The 17,946-nt window shown below is 45.2% G+C and overlaps 1 protein-coding gene across 1 annotated transcript; it reads left to right on the top strand.

Moving 5' to 3' along the window:
* Positions 1–19: 19 nt before the first annotated feature.
* Positions 20–17,823, top strand: agpat2 (1-acylglycerol-3-phosphate O-acyltransferase 2 (lysophosphatidic acid acyltransferase, beta)). Its single transcript, XM_069168533.1, has 6 exons — positions 20–908; positions 8,237–8,370; positions 11,631–11,806; positions 12,008–12,103; positions 14,104–14,176; positions 14,301–17,823. The coding sequence occupies exons 1-6, from the start codon at positions 727–729 to the stop codon at positions 14,450–14,452; spliced, it is 813 nt and encodes a 270-aa protein (XP_069024634.1). The 5' UTR covers positions 20–726; the 3' UTR covers positions 14,453–17,823.
* The last annotated feature ends 123 nt before the right edge of the window (positions 17,824–17,946 follow it).

Below are 17,946 nucleotides of genomic sequence, written 5' to 3'. Positions count from 1 at the left end.
ATACAGGTACAACACTGTTAAATAACACTGTTGACTGTGTTTCTTGGTTGTTTGTATATAATATATATAGATATATACTGTACTGTATATACTGTGCATTTTATATTTTATACCGCTATTTTATTGCTTTTCTATTCTATTTATTATTTTATTGCTTCCTGTATGCTGCTGTTGCGAAAAAAAAAAAAAAAAAAAAGTCCCCTCGGGGATTAACAAAGTAACTACCTAACCTAACCTAACAAATGACAGAATAAACACGACTGATGCAAATTAATTTAACACCCAACTCTAATGTAAATAAATGTCACGCGGGCCCTGCAACGCTCGTGTACCGTCAAGAAAAACGCGCAAGCTCGGTGTCGTGAAATATGACGCCGAGCGGACCGGAAACAGAAAAAAAAACACACACACACACACAACCGATGACGCTTTGACTCCACCTCATGTGTTTAGCAACAGATGAAGCGACGCGTTCATGTTCATTTCGAGGCGGCCGGAGTCCAGCGCTGCCTTCGCCGGGGTGTCCTGGGGGGAGCCGTGTACATGTGCGTCGGGGTGTCTCTCTCTCTCTCTCTCTATCTTGCAACCGTAGCTGGCTGAAAGCGCGTTTAGCGGCTCCCTCTCTTCCTCCTCTCCCCCCTCCATCCATCCTCCCCTCCTCCTCCTTCCTCCCCTCCTCCTCCTCCCTCCGCTCTCGTCGCGCGTCCCCTCCGAGCCGGTTTCGCCATGGATGCGCTGTGGATGGCGGCGGCGCCGCTGCTGCTGTTTCCGCTCCTGATGTGGACCAGCAGCACGTTTGTTTTCTATTTCAAAAAGTGCTTCTACGTGGCCTGGATGATGGCGCTGGCCCTGCTCGCGATCCCGCTGTGCGTGCTGAAGAGCGGGGGCAGAGACGTTGAAAACATGAGGTGAGTTTTTTTTTGTTGTTGTTGTTGTTTTTGTTTGTTTTTTTTGTTTGCGTAAATAAACGGAGCTCCGCGGGGTGAGAGGGGGGGGGGGGGGGTTGCCGCTTTTTGACAGCTAAAGCCAGCGTTAGCTCGCGTTAGCTCTCGCCGGCTAAGCGTTGTTGACGCGTTAAAACATTCCCGTCGAGGGGAGCGAGGAGCGACGCTGACGCTAATCGGCCAGATTTTCTCCCCCAAAAAAAAAAAAAAATGTGGAAAAACAAATTATAACGCCTGCGGTTTTTTTTTTTTTTTTTTTTTTAATCATACGTATGCTACCGTTAGCTTCCCCTCCCTCCCCGTCCCTCTGACACATTGGCAGCTGGAACGTGTTAGCTGATGCTAACCCTGACGCGCAGCGTTACGCGGGCAAAACAAAACAATCCTAATTAAAAGGGAATTAAAAGTTTGACCGTATTTTCTTCAAAACACCTCTGCTGGATCCAGTCAAATGCCTGAAGGCGAAATAACAGGAGGTGAATTTCATTATTTTGCTGCTTCTGGAATCAGAGCTACTGATTTATTTATTTTTTTAATTATTATTATTATTATTATTATTTATTTTAAAGAAAGTGTAGAAATGAAGTTAACTAAATAATTTTAACAATTTTGAGCTGACTTAATAGCCACTGAGTTGCCGGGTTAAGCTCCACATGTGCACTCTTAAATATGCAACTCTGCAATAAATCCTGTCTTTAATCATTTTTTTTGTATTTATTGGTTGAAATGTGTAAATGGTTGACTCAGTTCTTGAGGCTGCAGATAAGTGCTGCGGATTACAGCTTCCTCTTCAATTTACATGCATATGTGGGGCCGACACGTTATAAATCCTACTAATACCCCCCCCCCCCCCCCCCCCCCCCCCCCCCCCCCCCATTATTGCCACGCTGAAGGTGTGGATGTGGGCTCTTTTGGAAATGACGCCCCTCAACTGTACCGCCGGAAGAAACCCGCCGAACCCCGTCAACCGACACCAGTCGGGATTGAAACGTCGTCCACCTTCGGAGTCGAGGAGTGGGGGGGAGGATGTTTGTTGTTGTGGCGGTTGAATCGAGTCGGCGAGGATGGATCGCTGCACACGGATGACTGCATTCCAGTAATTACCTCGGAAGAGACGGATGCCAGATGGCGAGTTCTCCCTGATTAGAGTCGGGTTACTGAATAGTTACGAGGCCCATCCGCGTGTGCCGCCTCGCTTGGCCCCCGGATCTGCTGACACCAGCCCTGTCAGTTACAACGGGCCCGGGGCCCGGGGGCCGGGGCCCGGACCGGCCCGCCGCCGCCTCCTCGGCGCTCTAGGAATAACCGTCCCGTAGTCGTGTAAGCCTCTGACGGTGTCGTGTTGCGCCAGTGTGCCTTTCTGTCAGCTCAAAAGGTTATCTGGACCTGTTGACTGTGACAAAGCGGCTGAATCGGGGAGGGGGGGGGGTCCAGACCTCGTACAGGGAGCGAAGTGAATAGTGTTGTTGTTTTTTGGATGCAGGTTTTTTTTGTTGTTGTTGTTTGTTTACACGCCAGCCAGCCCTGGCAGGAAGAGCGCTGTGATTGTTCAAGACAGAAGAGTCTTGTCGCAGACGTTTGCTGTCGCACAAAGGCCTTTTAATCCTGGGGGTTGGCAGCTGACTTGGAGGACTTGGATGTTTAACACAGTGAACTCGAGTTGCTGTTAATGTTGTGTGCTTGCATTTTCCAAGGGGGGGGGGGGGACTGTGGCTCAGATGGTAGAGTTGGGCTGCCCACTAACCGGGAAGGTTGGCGGTTCCCCCGCGGCTCCTCCTGTCCACATGCCCGAGCGTCCTCGGGCGAGACGCTGAAGCCCGAGTCGGTGGCAGCTCGGCCTCATTTAGCGGGTGAGTGGAAAAACCGCGATGAAGCGCCACGCAAGCGCGGGGCCGTTTACCATTTCCATGAATCCCTTCTTGCTGGTAGGATCTCACGACAACAGGCGAAGGACCGAGGCTCGGTTTTCTCACTCGCAATTGCCCGAGCTCAGGCTCCGTCCCGCGTGATGGTTTCTAACATCGGCGGGAGACCAGTGCCGATATCTGTCCGCTTGCGGTAATGCTGTCACTCGGACCGCGGGGACGACTGACTTTTTTTTTTTAAAGCCGCTTCATTTTCGCGTCTGCTGAATGAGTTATTAATTACCTGTCACTCCGGGGCCTCCGATTATGTCCCCGTCTTTCATGAGTAAGCCGAACGAGTTCGGCAGTTATCTTTGTTTATTGGTTCAGTATCTTTTTTTTTTTCGGTTTGAGAGGTCAGGCTAACCTTTTTTTATCGGAGCGGTCAGGTTGTTTGGGATTTATGCTCTTGTCTTAATGTGGATTTTGCTCTGCGGGTTCAAAGGGACCTTATTCAGAGTCTCGTAATGAAATGAATCGGAGGGGAAAAAGCTCAGCGGATCGGTCGTAAAACGAATTCAACCGAGCTCCGACTCATTCCCCTCGAACAATCTTACAATCGCAGCAACACCGACTGAGACGTTGCGTAACCGGTGTCTTTTACGCTAGACTGAGTGCGTTGTCACTGCACCGCTGTGTTGAGAAAATAACTGGAAGACTAGTCCAGTGTAAAGGTTAAAGTTATTTCCCTTTCCTGCACCAGTCCAACTTGCATGAGCACGCTTAGCGTGAAGTGAAACGGCAGTCTCGGGCGAATGCCTCGGAGAGTAGAGTCACATGCTAATAATCACAAGCGATGAGTTAAGAAGTTTCTCATGTCTTTTAATTATGACGCACAATAGAGAGGGCTTTCAATCAAATTCATCTGATTCGATTACCATTAAAAAAAAAAAAATCGGCAGCTTTGTATATTTCTATGCCATTTCATTATAATTGCCAAATCTCGCAAATGGTGCGAAAACTAAAGCCTGGCAAGAGTTAAGTAGCCGTCAAATATTGATGGAAATGGAGGTCACTTAAAGGTGCACTTTTCTGTTTTAACGGACAAAGTGCTTTACATTTTTTGACGTGTCGACTCCCCACCAGGGCCGTCACGATCATTAACTTTTAGTTGATGATTAATAGAAATAAATGCGATTCACGATTATTATTTTTTCTGTTCTTTTTTTTTTTTTTTACCGCTATTAAAGTACAAACCTAATCATAGTGTAATAATATGCCTACACCTCATGAATAAGAAGAAGAGTCATTTATTGGAATCGAACATCGGAGCATATAAGTAAAAATTGCATTTCTGTTTGCCTTTAAGACTTTGTAAACAATCGCACAAAGCAGATACGACATAACGAAATTCAACGTACGAAGTTTATTACCACCCGCCGCCATTCTCGGTACCAAATTTACCCCAAAACCACAAATCAATTAAATGTATTTCAAGATATGTTCTGTTTTTACAGACTGAATTCTGCGCACAGTTCAAGATGCCCGTCTGCGAGGTGCTGTAGCATCACGTTTTTCACAATTTTGGCACCAGCCTTCACCCGATGTCAGCTGGGATGAGATTGGAAAGTCAACAAGCCTCCAGGACTGTTGACTTTCCAATCTGTCCCTCGATTCTACCGTTGTTTTGTTAAATATGAAGCTAGACGTTGTCAGTCTGGAGCATTCCTAAATCCCGGAGGCTAGACGTTGTCAGTCTGGAGCATTCCTAAATCCCGGAGGCTGCAGTCTCATGGGACATTAATTTAGGAACTTTAAAAACAAAACAAGAGAAGTTATTTCATGTCAAACAAATTCACAAGAGATGTTTGGGTTTTTTGGTTTTTTTTTTTCCATTTGTGGCAAATGAGAGTTGTGAGAAAAAGGGTTGAAGTCGTATAAAACTGCGGAGCTCCGTTTGCCTCGTTAACGGCCAACAACAGATCAGATGACCTTCCAAATGGGTGTTTGTGTCCAATAAATGCCCTCTTTTGTCTTTTTTTAATGCTCTGGGAATTAGATCTGGTATCGGGGTAAATTAAAGGCTTTCAAAATGTACTAAGTGGCTTTTCTGTTTTGAAAACAATAATGACCGTTAGCAGAACCGCGGAGAATTACCGCAGCGGGAAACTTGATCGTTTCATTTTCTTAGAAAGGATGGCTGTAAACGTTAGATCCTTGTATTATTTACAAGGGTTTTGTGTGCTGTGTATCGGCATACATTGCGCGTTTCAGGCTGGAAGTTTTCAAGTTTTTTTTTAAATTTTTTTAAATGTTTGTTGTAATATTTAATTAATTTCAGATTAGTGTCAATTAAAGCTGCATCAAGCAAATATTCTCGACTTCTCTGCGAAAACACGGGATGATTAGGCCTGCCCAAACAACACTCGCACAAAACTAACATATCCTTTTTCCCACGGGAGTGATCGTCTATTTATATTTCACGCATTCGACGTTGTGTGGCTTGTCTGTCTTTTTTCTCTCAGCTGTTCTCTCAGTGAAATTAAAACAAATCCAACAAAGCTCTGGAAAATTGTGAAACGTTCAATCCAAAGTGCATCCATACATTCATTTATCTAATTCGTATTAAGCAGTCATTACCGTGACGACTGGAGACTCGGTAGTTAACAGAGTTAAAGGAAATTTGTTAAGTTGTAGAAGTTATACAAATTTAATGGAATTATAGCTTTAAAAAAAAAAAAAAAATTGTGTTTTTTTTTTTATTTCTAAGAAAACATTGCGTCATTTACCACTAGAGTCAAATAGGTGTCATGTTTCATATACTTGATTCAAACTTTTAAGTAATTTCAGATCAGTGCGAGTGCGAAAGGCATCTATTCCCCAGATAAAATAAACATCACAACAACGTCTGAAACTGCTGTCTAAAAGATCTCTGATAAAGTAAAGGTCGATGAATAAAACGCTTCATGTTAGAAGGAGACGGGTCCGAAGGTACTCTCAAAACCGGGACAAACAAGGTCAACCAAAGGAGGAAGAAGAAGTTGCAGCGGGTATATGATTCAGTGATGATGACGGCACTGAAGGCTGAGACAGACGACGGGGAGTGGCTCGTCTGCTTTTCTGAGAGGGAAGGTCACTCAGTTTGGTGGTGTCACAGAAGCCAGTCATTGTGTGTTGCGCGGAGAAAAACAGCTTGTTTGTTTGTTTTTTTTTTTGCAAAAAATTGTGGTCCGGTTTTGCATGGGGAAATTTTGACGTGCTTTATGGCTGTACTTTCGTTGAACTCTGCCGCTCGTCTGCTGCGGCACTCTTGATAAGACATTTTGATTTGTACGGATTTCTTTCCCTGTTAAAAGATCTTTTTTTTTTAGGGGGGGGGGGGTATTTATTTGATCACTCGTTGAATGATTCGATCCTCATTTGAGCATGCCGAACCCGGCACGTTGGACCTGTAAGGAAGTTACAATTGTAAAAATCTGTATTCAGCTGGGTTTTGATTTGATGATGCAGCCGGTTCTGCTTCATGTGTTGGCGAAAGCAACAAACCAACAAACCTTTTATTGTTCAGTTTGAACACGGTCACTCCAGTTAGAGCTTTATGAAGTAAATATTGTTGTTTTCTTTGCAAAAAAACCCAAAAAACAACGTTTCGGCTGGTTTATGTTTGTAGAAGCATCATAAATCACTCAGCCTTAAACAAAACTCGCACAAAACAATCATGTAATATTCTTGCCCATAAGAGTGACCGACTTTTTATATTTCATGCTTTAGGCGTTGCGTAGCCTGTTGTGCCTTTATTAATGGAAAAGGAAAAAGTTTAACATTACATACTTTCACCGTCGTCTAAAGGAGGATATTAAGGCAAGAAAAAAAAATTCCTCCCGCCCAACCCTTTTTCTCTTTGAGATGACAAAGTGTGTTGACTGCGAACACGGCAGGCTTTTGAAAAGTTTTACGGAGGCCAGAGAGAAAGTCATTAGATGTTGACATGGGAGGGGATTAAATCCTGAACCTTGATCGCACAGGCCGAGAGAAAGCTGTGTGATCATGTCGTGACGTGGGTCTCGTCATGGACCCGTTGTTTCTTTGGCAGCACACTTTAAAACGTTTTCCAAGTCGGGCCAGAGGTCTCGTTGAATCTATCTTGACAAAGTTCAGAACTGTTATCTTCTTTGTCTCTACAAAGGTCGAGCTCTATAAGTGACACAAGATAAATCCTCATCTGAAAGTGTACAAAGAGGCAACGTCTGCGTGTTTGTGTTTGTCAGGTTCTGGAAGTTTTAACTTGAAACTTGTTCGCTGGTGCAAAAAAAAACACAAAAAAAACTCAAGAGTTGACGTGCAAGCGTGCAACTCGGACGTTTTTTTTTTGTTGTTGTTGTTGCCTGTTTTTAGCTCACTCTTTTAGTTTTTCTAGTTCTGCGCACATGTACTACAAGGTCCAAGCAGCTCTTCTTGTCATCCACCTGCAGAAGACCGCAGATGTCAGCAAGCAACCTTTGATAAACACACTGAACACTCCCAGCTGAGCTCTAAACCGCAGCGACTATCTGGTGAGGAGTTGAGCAGCTGGCAGCTAAAAGGCCGGATATTCTTCTCAGGAGTTTGTGAAGACGAATCAGAGCTAAAAAAAAATAAAATATTAAACTTAAATTTGCCTGAAATGGGACCCCTAATGTATGCTGATCTCTGGTCTTTTAGTTATAAAACTAGGCAACTGTTTGACATTGTAATGTGGCATTATTCGGTAACAGCAGTAAATGTGCCATTTTTATTCAACATACCATAGTGGCAAAAAGTAGGTTAAATATGTTAATTTTAAAAAATAAAATAAAATGAAAGTATATGTAAATAAGTAACTTTTATATCAGATAGTCAGTTGGGAAGTGAAACAGCTATATCTATAATATATATTAAAAAAAAAGTGAACTTTTAGATTGTGTTTTACCACATAAAAATGCACTGAAGCCAAATGTTGAACACAAGTTTGACCTTTTCACTACTACTTTCACACCTTTTTTTTTTTTTTATCTTTTTTTTAATAGATTTTTTTAAAATTCTGTAGAAAACGTGGGCGGTGCGAGTTACCACTGGTATAAAATATGTGTCGTAATTGTAATGTTTAGAGGCAGATAGTAGGGCATTCTGGGCATTTTACTTACAATAGTTAAATATTTAACCAACCAAGAATCAACCAAAGCTCATCGGGATGTTGAACATTATTAATCTTTCAGTAGTCTTCTTATATAGCCCATGATTATTTGTGTGTTTTAAGGTCAAATTTTAAATATCTCGAGTTGGCAATGTACTTTTAATAACTTGGAGCCCAACAGGCTTCATACATCCCACTGTTGCCTCCGACCTTTAGAGGCAGAGGTCGGGTTAATAATGCATAACCTGCTGCCCTCGCATGTAAACGGTAACCTTAACTTAACTCTTTCCGCTCAGGATCATCCGGTCCCTGGTTCGTCACGTCAAGTATTTCCTGGGTCTCCGATTCGACGTGAGCGGCTGGGAGCATCTGCAGACGGAGGGCCCCTACGTCATCATCTCCAACCACCAGAGCTCCCTGGATGTTTTGGGTGAGCATCGTAGTACTTTTATGAAAATAGATTTTTTTTTTTTTTTTTTTTTTTTAAATATGCTATTTATGGGCTTCTTTTTTCTTTCTTCTTTTTTTGGACTTTATTTAAAAGTTACAGCGGAGACAGGAAGTGAGCGGAAAGAAAGCAGCGTAATGTCACGCAGTAAATCGCTGGACTTTGCATCTATCAGATTTAAGGCACGGTTCCTTCCTCTTTGCACAGGAATCTTTATATATATATATATATATATATATTGCTTCTGGACTTCAGCACGTAAAATCTAAAATTAGATAATAGCACTGACTACCAGCTTTTATTTTAGAGTGTCTACATCTGTTGTATATGAATTGTGAAGCTGCACCGTTCAAACTGCGAAGGATGCAGAAAGAAACCGTCTTGTTAGCCCAGTACTGTGTGTGAAAACTTTAAATGACCCGCGAGGCGTGACTGGGCGTTACTTTTTTTTTTTTATGATTTATTTTTTTCTTCCCGTATACGTCATTTACTTTCAGTGTCGTTTCAGATTTAAAAAGTGAGCGTGAAACGATGTTAGAGCTTTGGAGACGCAGCCCGTCGCCTTTATTTTTGTATTTTTTTTTTTTTTAATACAGATGGAAATATTTAAACTATTATTGAAGAATAATGCAGGATGGTTTTGCTGATGGCAGCTTTGGCTCACACTAGTTTTTGTTTCTGTGATGTTTTTTTTTTTTATCTTCGGTGACTCCAACAAGATCAGATGTATATATATATATACATATATATATACATATATATATAGGAAGCGTTGTTGTACATACCGTCCAGTTCACCGGTTCACGCTGGAACCGCCGGCCCGCTTTTCAGTTCCCCCCGACTGCTGACCCGGATGAGCTCACTGACACGGTGACACGAGAAACCACCGCCTCACTTCGTCGACAACAAACAACCAGCTGTTTTTAGTTTTTTTTTACTGTAGGCGCGCGCACGCACACACACACACACACACACACACACACACACACACACACACCTGCTGACCCGCTCCGCATTAAAACCACATCTTCACCAAGTCAGCTAATGAAAAAAAACACTTCATAGGTGTCAACGATTTGTGCTGGCGTTTTATTTATTTTTGTAATTTTTTTTATTTTTTTATTAAAGAGTCAAGGATAAGTTACCAAACCGTACTTAAGGTTGAAGGAGTCTACCTGCACGTGTTAAAAAAAAAAATAAAGAAGCTGCAGGGTCTAATTGCTGCAGCAGCGTACGAAGTTTGGCTGCACTGCGTTGCGGCTCAGTCGCAGCTCTGTTGCAGTTTCAGAGGTGCAGCGTTTGTTCCTCAGCAGCCTCATTTATAATTCAGTTCAGTGCCGCTTTGCTGACATTTTCCTTTTTTTTTTTTACAAACGTAAATACGAGTAAATTCGGCGGTTTTTAGCAGCAGAGGCAACTTTTCTTTTTGTCTCTCCGAACTTCATCTTCCATTACTCATCTTAAATGTCAACGAAGCTGATCTCACTGCACAGCTCTCGTCTAAAAACCCTTTTTTTGTTGTTGTTGGGGGGGGGGGGGGGGGGGGGGGGTTGTTGTTTCACATAGTCATGATTTTATCGCCGACTCAGCCGCTCGGTCGACAGTGTGTTTATTTTGACGTGATCAACCGTCACGGTCGTCCCTTTGTCTGACAGCAGGGGGGGGGGGGGGGGAATTATGTCAATGCTTACGGTTATATTTTGGATTTTTGCTGCATGAAGCCGCGGTCGCTGCGATGGGAGAGCGCAGGATTGTTGGTGGCGGGCCGTGACGGAGACAGAACGCGATGTGGCTGGTATCCGTGTACGTTAGTCAAGAGTCTGGTTCGGATCGGCCACCAAGCGGCACAAGAGAAGACTAAAATCACGTCGGCGCCCAGGACTTCTTACCCCCTTTTTTTTTTTTTTTTTTTCAAATCTCAATAGACGAGTCGGCAAAGTCAAAGGAGAAGTTGCAGGGAGCTTCAATCCGGCGAGGGGAACAAACCCGCCCGGCTCATTGCGTCACAGCCTTCTGCTCGAGTCTGCGGTGATTTTTTTTTTTTTACAAACGGACCGGCTGCAGTGGCCTCAAAAGCGAGTGAAACTCAGGATGTTGGTGAAGCGATGCCGCTGGCGACACTTCGGTTTAGAAAGTCGCTACTTCCTCCTGCTCCTTTTGTGCGCAACAGGAACTACCGTGGGACTTTTTTTTGGTTGCGTCTCATGTTGTACTAACAACCGAAGGTGGTTGTTAGTGGCTTTGTTTGGTGAGAGAAAAGTCGTGCAAAAAAAAAAGAAAACGGAGCCAAATGTAAGATTACTGCATTCCAGCTTCCAGAGTGCTCGACTCGACGGAGAGTGATTTTTTTTTTTTTTTTTTTTTTTTTTTCTCCCAGGCGGCCGCACGAACATCAGACGTAGTCGTTTAAAAAAAAAAAAAAAAAATGATTTGGCTCCGAAGATCGCAGAGAAACGCGGTAAAAGCCGCTTGTGGATTCGTTTTCAGCGGCGGTGAGCGACGAGGGCGGGCTCGGGGCCGGCGAAGTGACAGCAGGGGGAGAGCTGGGTATCTAATTAGCGCCGAGAGAGCTCAGCGTGGGGCTTATTCGGCGTCCAGGTTGCCATGCCGACCGCTACGCCCGGCCATTAATAGCTCCTCGAGCTGATGTGGTAAGACCGCTGGGAACTAAAAAAAAAAAAAAACATCCTCACCACGGCTCTGCAGACGAGGCTTCTTTTTTTTTTTTTTTTCCCCCAAGCCGCCTCTCTGATGTCTTTTTGGTTTTCTGTCGGATGATCAAGTTTTAAATTTAGTCCCGACAAAGTTTAACGTCGCAGCTGTAAAATGTTCTATTTATATCTCTCTGCCGGGATAGAAGATGAACAGCCCTTCGCGGGTAAATGTGACCTCTAATAAATCCACTTTTTGAATTTACTACTAAAGTTGAGTTGAAACGTCCTTTTTTAACGTACGGCAAAGAGGACGTTTTCAAACGTCTTCAAATTACAGCGCGAGGACGGCAACGCTCTCTTTTCTTTGCCTCCACTTTTAACGCAGAATTTAGACTTGGGGGGGGGGGGGGGGGGGGGGGGGAATAAAACCCAATTCATTTATTAACGGGTTTGATTCCCCCGTGTTGATCGCGGTCGCGGACCGTGCTCACGCAGACGCGAGTGACGACGTTTAAAATTTCCAGACGCGTGTGAAAGCGAACACGTGTCGGCAGTGTGTAAGTGCACGGTGCCTCTGACTCGTCTCAGGTCTGATGGAGATCCTGCCGGACCGCTGCACGATGATCGCCAAGAAGGAGCTGATTTACGCCGGCACGGTCGGCCTCATCTGCTGGCTGGGCGGCATCGTCTTCATCAACCGCAAGAAGACGAGCGACGCCAAGAACGTCATGGCCGACGCTGCCAAAACCATGCTGGACGACCAGGTGAGCAACGGATACGTCTTCATTGAACAGCGACGGACCGAGCGAGAGTCCTGGTTTTTTTTTTGTTTTGTTTTGTTTTGTTTGTTTGTTTTGGCGCCCGTTTATATCTCAAGGTTGTGTTATTTGTCTTTCGCGGAGGACGCGAGACGATTTTTTTTTTTTTAAATCGCTTCCTCTCTCTGAACCCTCTGACTTTCGCAGGTCCGTCTGTGGGTGTTCCCGGAGGGAACGCGGAACCAGAGCGGCGACCTGCTGCCCTTCAAAAAAGGTGCTTTCCACCTGGCAGTGCAGGCGCAAGTGAGTAGTTTTACTTCTTTCTTTTTTTTTTTTTGGAAGAGGGGGTGTGTGGGGGGTGTGTGTGTGTGTGGGGGGGAGGGGGGGGGTTCTGTTTACTCAAACGAGGAAGAGGGGAAAATGTGCGACCCGTATCCTGTCCGAACAATGTGAATTAAGTCTGCAGCGCGCTTCCTCATCCCGTTCGGTCACACGGGGCCGTGATGAAACGGTCTGTCCTTTTTAAAAAAAAAAAAGAAAAAAGTTATTTATTTATTTGATTTATTTTAAGGAAGGCATGCTGCTGCTTCCAGACACACGGGGGAGCCAGCGGCCTTGAACGGTGCGAGACCAGGTTGTGACTCAGCCACACTCGCCCCCGCAAATAACGAGCGTTCACGGACAGGTCGGATCGGCGCCTCGGCCGTGGGCGTTTGCGAGCGTTGTCCCGGCACGCGTGCGGGCGGGAGGTCCTCCGGTCTGGGGCTGGTGTTTCGTAGCGCGCACTCGGGGGTGGGACGGGGGGAGGGGGGGGGGAGGGGGGGAGGAGGGGGGGGGGAGGGAAGGGGGTCACACAGGTGGAATGAATTAAGAAAACATCGTCGGCCGAGACCGGGCCAGAAACCGCAGCCTGGTTCACCCCCAGGCGTGTGTGTGTGTGTGTGCGTGTGTGTGCGCGAGCATGAATTTTTGTAACTTTCTGCCAAAGATTTTTTTATCAGGTTTGTTTCACCGGAACAGAGACGTTACAAAAATAAAACCCCGCTGCCCCTCGTTAGGGAACACATTAACGTTTCCTCCGGGGGCCTCACAGTTCAGAGCCCGTTTATATGTTTTACAAACGGTGTTTGGACATCAACAGACGTGCTCGGTTTGCCGTGTGTGTGTGTTTTCTGCACGCGTGTGTGTGTGTGTGTGTGTGTGTGTGTTTTCTGCATGTGTGTGTGCGCCTGAGGTAGCGAAACGACTTCATTTGAAGTCTGCTGGTTACATTCTGTTTTAGTTTTTTTTTTTTTCCACTGTTGGCTTTTTATTTCACGTGAGACTCTTTGTGTCAACAGAGACCGTTTCTCTCTCTCGTGTGTGTGTGTGTGTGTGTGTGTGTGTGTGTGTGTGTGTGTGTGTGTGTGTTTGCCTGCCTGCCTCTGCTTAGTTCGGGCCTCTCCATTTGTACCCAGATTGAGTGGAAGCAGGACAGCCCCCCGGGGGAGGGGAGGGGGGACAGGGGCACGTTTGGCTCAGCCCGTCCCGTCGGAGGACCACTCGGGGCCGCCTCGAGAGCGGCTCGGCCTCTATTAGCCGTAGTGGAGGAGACGGAGACTGTGTGTGTGTGTGTGTGTGTGTGTGTGTGTGTGTGCGTGTGTGTGTGCGTGTGTGTGTGTGCGTGATGCCGGTCTAGTCGAGCGTGACTGTCGACGTTTCTGTTCGGACATGCTCAGAGAACTGTCAAAAGCAAAGTTTGGATTCATTTCGATTTGCGTTCTTTACGCAGAAATTAAGAGGTGATGATATTTGTGTCAAATCCGACCGTTACGAAGCCCCGGGTTCGGGGTTTTGGTCGGCGCCATCCTGCTACTTCGCGGCGGTCCGCAGCGGGAAGCGACCGTATTCGGACGAGCTGGGAAGATCTGACTCGATCTGACTGACAACCAGGCGATACCACGTCCCGCCCGCCGACAGCCGTAACCCGACTGCGCCGCAGGCCTTTTGGAAGCTCACGTTCGAATTAACGACGGGCCAGAAAACGAATAAGAAAGGAGCCGCTTTAGCTGACAACACCGAGATAACTCGTGGGGGGAAAAAAAACAAAACGCATCGACTTCGAATTTGATCAGAGAAGTTGAATAGGAGTCTATGGAGCCAAGCCTCTAGTGGCGCCCGGTGGTATTGCGGTTTTTTTTTTTTTTTTTGCACTTCCACGCTGGCTTTATTTTACAGACCCTGAAGCTACGTCCACGTTTATATTCAGTCTGTGGTTAAATGGCTCCTTTCCCGTCTTCATTCCTTCCTCTCTTATCCTTCAGGTACCCATCATACCCGTGGTTTTCTCCTCCTACAGCAACTTCTACCTACGGAAAGAAAAGCAGTTCAATTCGGGTAACTCGGCTTGATTGCCCCTCGAGATTTCCCATTGTGTCGTACTAATCCTCATCTGTATGCAAAGAGCTCCTTGAAGTTTCGCTGACACGTTTTGTTTTGTTTTTTTTTTGCTCCTCTGCAGGGACCATCAGATTGAAGATCCTCCCAAAGATCGAGACGAAGGGGATGACGACAGACGACGTGGCGTCCCTGTCCGACAAGTCCTTCAACGTGATGCGCGCGGCCTTCGTGAACGTCTCCGTAACCCAGAGCAACGGGCCCTTAAGGCACTGAACAGTTACCGTAGCCCCGCCTCTTTATTCCCTCCTCCTCACCCCTCCCTATCCAAGACCCTGTCGCCCCTCCCTCCTTCCCTCCCAGACACGCCCCCCCCCCCCCCCCCCCCCTCGCTCCCCCACCTCGCCCCTCCCCTCCCGCCCAGGTCGTCTCCACCACCTGGGCAGGAAACAACGTGACAGGATCGCTTGTCGTTGACGTCTATCGTTGCCTAGTTGAGGTCCGGACCGGCCCGGCCCGGCCCGGCCCGGCCCGGCCCGGCCCGGCTCGGCTCGGCTCGGCTCGGCTCGGCCCGGCCCGGCCCGGCCCGCCTCCGGTCCCGACCGCACAGCGCAGTCAGTCCCGACCCTCACCGTGTCTGCGGCAGCGGCAGCTCCGCACGCCGTGAGCGGAGTGACGGACGGCAAAGCCGAACAGTATGGATGTGCGTCGTTCATCATGCATGCCTTTTTTTTTGGGGATGGCTCGGTCCACCTCCACCCTCGCCTTTTTTCTTACTCCGGCTTCGGGAAGCCACGGCTTTCTTTGCCGTTCTTACTTTCATCACCACGTTGTTCTTTTTATTTCGGCCTTCTTTCTGCCCCCTTTTTTTTTTTTTTAATTATTATTATTATTATTATTATTATTATTATTTTGTCTCCTTTCGCCTTCTGTTGAGCAGATAAACTTTGCTATTTTCTCTCTTTCTGTGCATAAATGTCGCTGGATATTTATGTGTTGCTCTCACGCTGCCTTGGTTTCAGTTAACTTTGGACGCTCTCTCTCACACAGATATTCAAAGTACATCATCTGCTTCCTTCCTTTGCTTTTAGGGTGCGTTCCCCCCCCCCCCCCCCCCCCGCCCCCCCCACACACCTTTTTTTTTTTTTTCCTGCATTCCAGTTTCTCGCCTAAAGACAAACGGAGCAGGGTCTCCACGAGCGTGCGGAGGTGAGAGGTCGACGCCGGTCGGCCCGCGGGCTCCTTAAGCTCCGTCGCTACCAATTCGAACCCCCTCGTCCGTATTGGCTCTCCGCCTCGATGACCGATCGCTCCACGACGCACTTCGCGATGGTCGGAAAATGCGAGGAACGCAAGGTTACAAGATACCGCGGGGAACGACGGATTAATCTGTAACGGATTAACGGACTTAAGGGAGCCGGTCAGTTCTCCGTTTTGTTGCGTTGTTGCTGTACCGCCGTGCTTTCTTTCAGTTCGACTCGCCAAAAGAATAGAAACAAGCAACAAGTGGCCTCCAGCTGTGTTCGATTTTTTTTTTTTTTTTTTCCCCTTTTTTTTTTTTTTTTTTTCTCTCTATATTTATATCTATTATTAAAAACATGTTTTCTTTAAAAAAAAAAAAAAAGTCGATCACAAGTTTTTTTTTAGTTTTTTTTTTTTTTTTTTTGCTCCTCGGGAAGAACTCATAAAACGAAACTGTTTAAGATGTGTCAAAAACAAACAACGGTGACTTCATAAAGTGCAATGTCCAACTGTTTTAGCATTGCTGTTCCAAAGTGCAAGCTGCCTGCTGTGCCAAGACAAAGCTTGTTTTTTTTGTTTGTTTGTTTGTTTTTTTTTGTTTTTTTTTGGGGGGGGGGGGGGGGGGGGTTTGCAATGAAAAACGATTATTATCTCGCTCCTCTGACTGATTTATCAAAGGTACGAGGCGAAGCTTGCTATAATGAAGACGTTGTAGAACTGTAATATGATTTCAATATTAAGCGCTTTATGTTTTTTTGACTTTATTTTGACTTTTATTTTTTTCCTCATTAACCGGAAAATTCTCCAATTACCAACCGAGCTCACAGTCAAATCTACATCTGAGAAGGGTTTGAAATAACTTGGGAAAATGGATATTGTCGATCGGCTTACTTGAAGGTTTGTCCCCGATTTTTGTATTAATAAGAAAGCGACGAACGTTGTTTTAGTTGTGATGTTCTCATTCAGTTGACCTCGTAGGAGAATATTAGATTATTTAAAATATATATATATATATATGTATATATATATATAAAAATAAAGATCTGGCCTTAAATTTAAATGGGTGTTGCACTTTGGCTCGTTCGGTTTGCTTTATACTCGATTTATGTTTTGCAATACGCACCGCGGATAACTTCTGACCACGTAGAACTGACTGAAGTGTTTTATTTTTTTTATTTTTTTACATCCAGGTCTTAGTTATTTTTTCTTCACATCGCTCTCTGCCTTTACGCCGTCTGCGGGACATTTTACCCATCAAACGCCATCTGAGAATGTATCGCAGCAATCAGGATTTTAGTTTCTGTTTGTTTTTTTTTGTTGTTTTTTTCCTTTTGGTGAAAACGGGATGTTGTCTTGACCTCAAATCGAGAAGATGTATTTATTTGAACGTTTCAAATGTTCGACTCTGACTGACCTACTGTGCACACGGACCCCTCGGGGGCGAACGGCTTTTCCTGCGCTTCGATACGAAGCCCGTTCGCTGCAGTTCACAGTCGAGCGCGACGGTTTTAGTGACACCCGCTTTAAATACGGTCAGGATTTCATTTTACGTCAAGGCCAGCGTAGAATATACTCCCCTACTACTACTAATAACTAATACTAACTGATTTAATTTCTTCTTTTTTTTTTCTTTTCTTAGTTGAAATATATTTATTATTCCTGTCTGTAAGAGCAGATTCGACCTTTGCAGCAAGTGGTTCGAATGTTCAAAAAGCATGCTACCAAATTGGTTTCTTCCAAAATATGAACTTAAGTTCGTTAAAGGAGTCTTTTATCCATTTATTCCTTCTTTGTTTCTTTTTTTTTTTTTCTTTTTTTTTTTTTACTACAGATGTGCGGTTTGTGAGCTTCGTGTCGCGAGCTTGAACCGATGGCTAACAGGCTCTGCAACTACCCCGCCGGTCAAACGTTGTTTTTGTTTTTGTTTGGAGAGGGAGGAGAGCGGGGGAGGGGGGGGGGGCGAGGGGGTGCAGTAGTTGTTGACGAACTAATACGTTAAAAAGATTGGCAAAGTATTCAGAGTATTCTCGACCTTATTAAAGCACTTTTCATGCTGAGTTTGGCTGGGAAATTTATTTTTCTCTGATTTTTTTCACCAAAGCTATTAAAAAGTGTAATTTAGATGGAAACAGAGCTGACATTCTGCGGAGCCTTGTGTGTGCATGTGTGCGTGTGTGTGCGTGCGTGCGCGTGTGGTCCTTTTACTGTATGTGTGTGTGTGTGTGTGTGTGTGTGTGTGTGTGTGTGTGTGTGTGTGTGTGTGTGTGTGTGTTAAGATGCACACACGGTATAGACGCCCATTATAATATCTGATTAATAATGATGATGTAGTGTTCTTGAGTTCACCTATTCTGGGTAAATGTGAATGCCTTGCAAAAGAATAAACAAATATGAATTCTTATTTATTTATTTTTTTGTGTGTGTCTTTTTAAGCGGTTGAGCGCCGAACTATCTGTTTTACCTTCATCTGCGGTTTAGTTAAAAACAACAACAACAAAAAATGGTTATTTACTCAAATATAGTGTGGA

Source organism: Embiotoca jacksoni, unplaced genomic scaffold (genome assembly GCF_022577435.1).
Source record: "Embiotoca jacksoni isolate LCO1_2020_lvr unplaced genomic scaffold, fEmbJac1.0.p SCAF_10, whole genome shotgun sequence".
Classification (NCBI taxonomy): Eukaryota; Metazoa; Chordata; class Actinopteri; family Embiotocidae; genus Embiotoca; species Embiotoca jacksoni.
Note: the sequence above shows the minus strand (reverse complement) of the source record. Positions and strands in the feature narration are given on the sequence as shown.

Coding starts and splice junctions, on each gene's coding strand:
- agpat2 (XM_069168533.1), top strand. CDS start 727: ATGGATGCGCTGTGGATGGCGGCGGCGCCGCTGCTGCTGTTTCCGCTC. Junction 909..8,236: donor AGAGACGTTGAAAACATGAG/GTGAGTTTTTTT, acceptor CTTTCCGCTCAG/GATCATCCGGTCCCTGGTTC. Junction 14,177..14,300: donor AGAAAAGCAGTTCAATTCGG/GTAACTCGGCTT, acceptor GCTCCTCTGCAG/GGACCATCAGATTGAAGATC.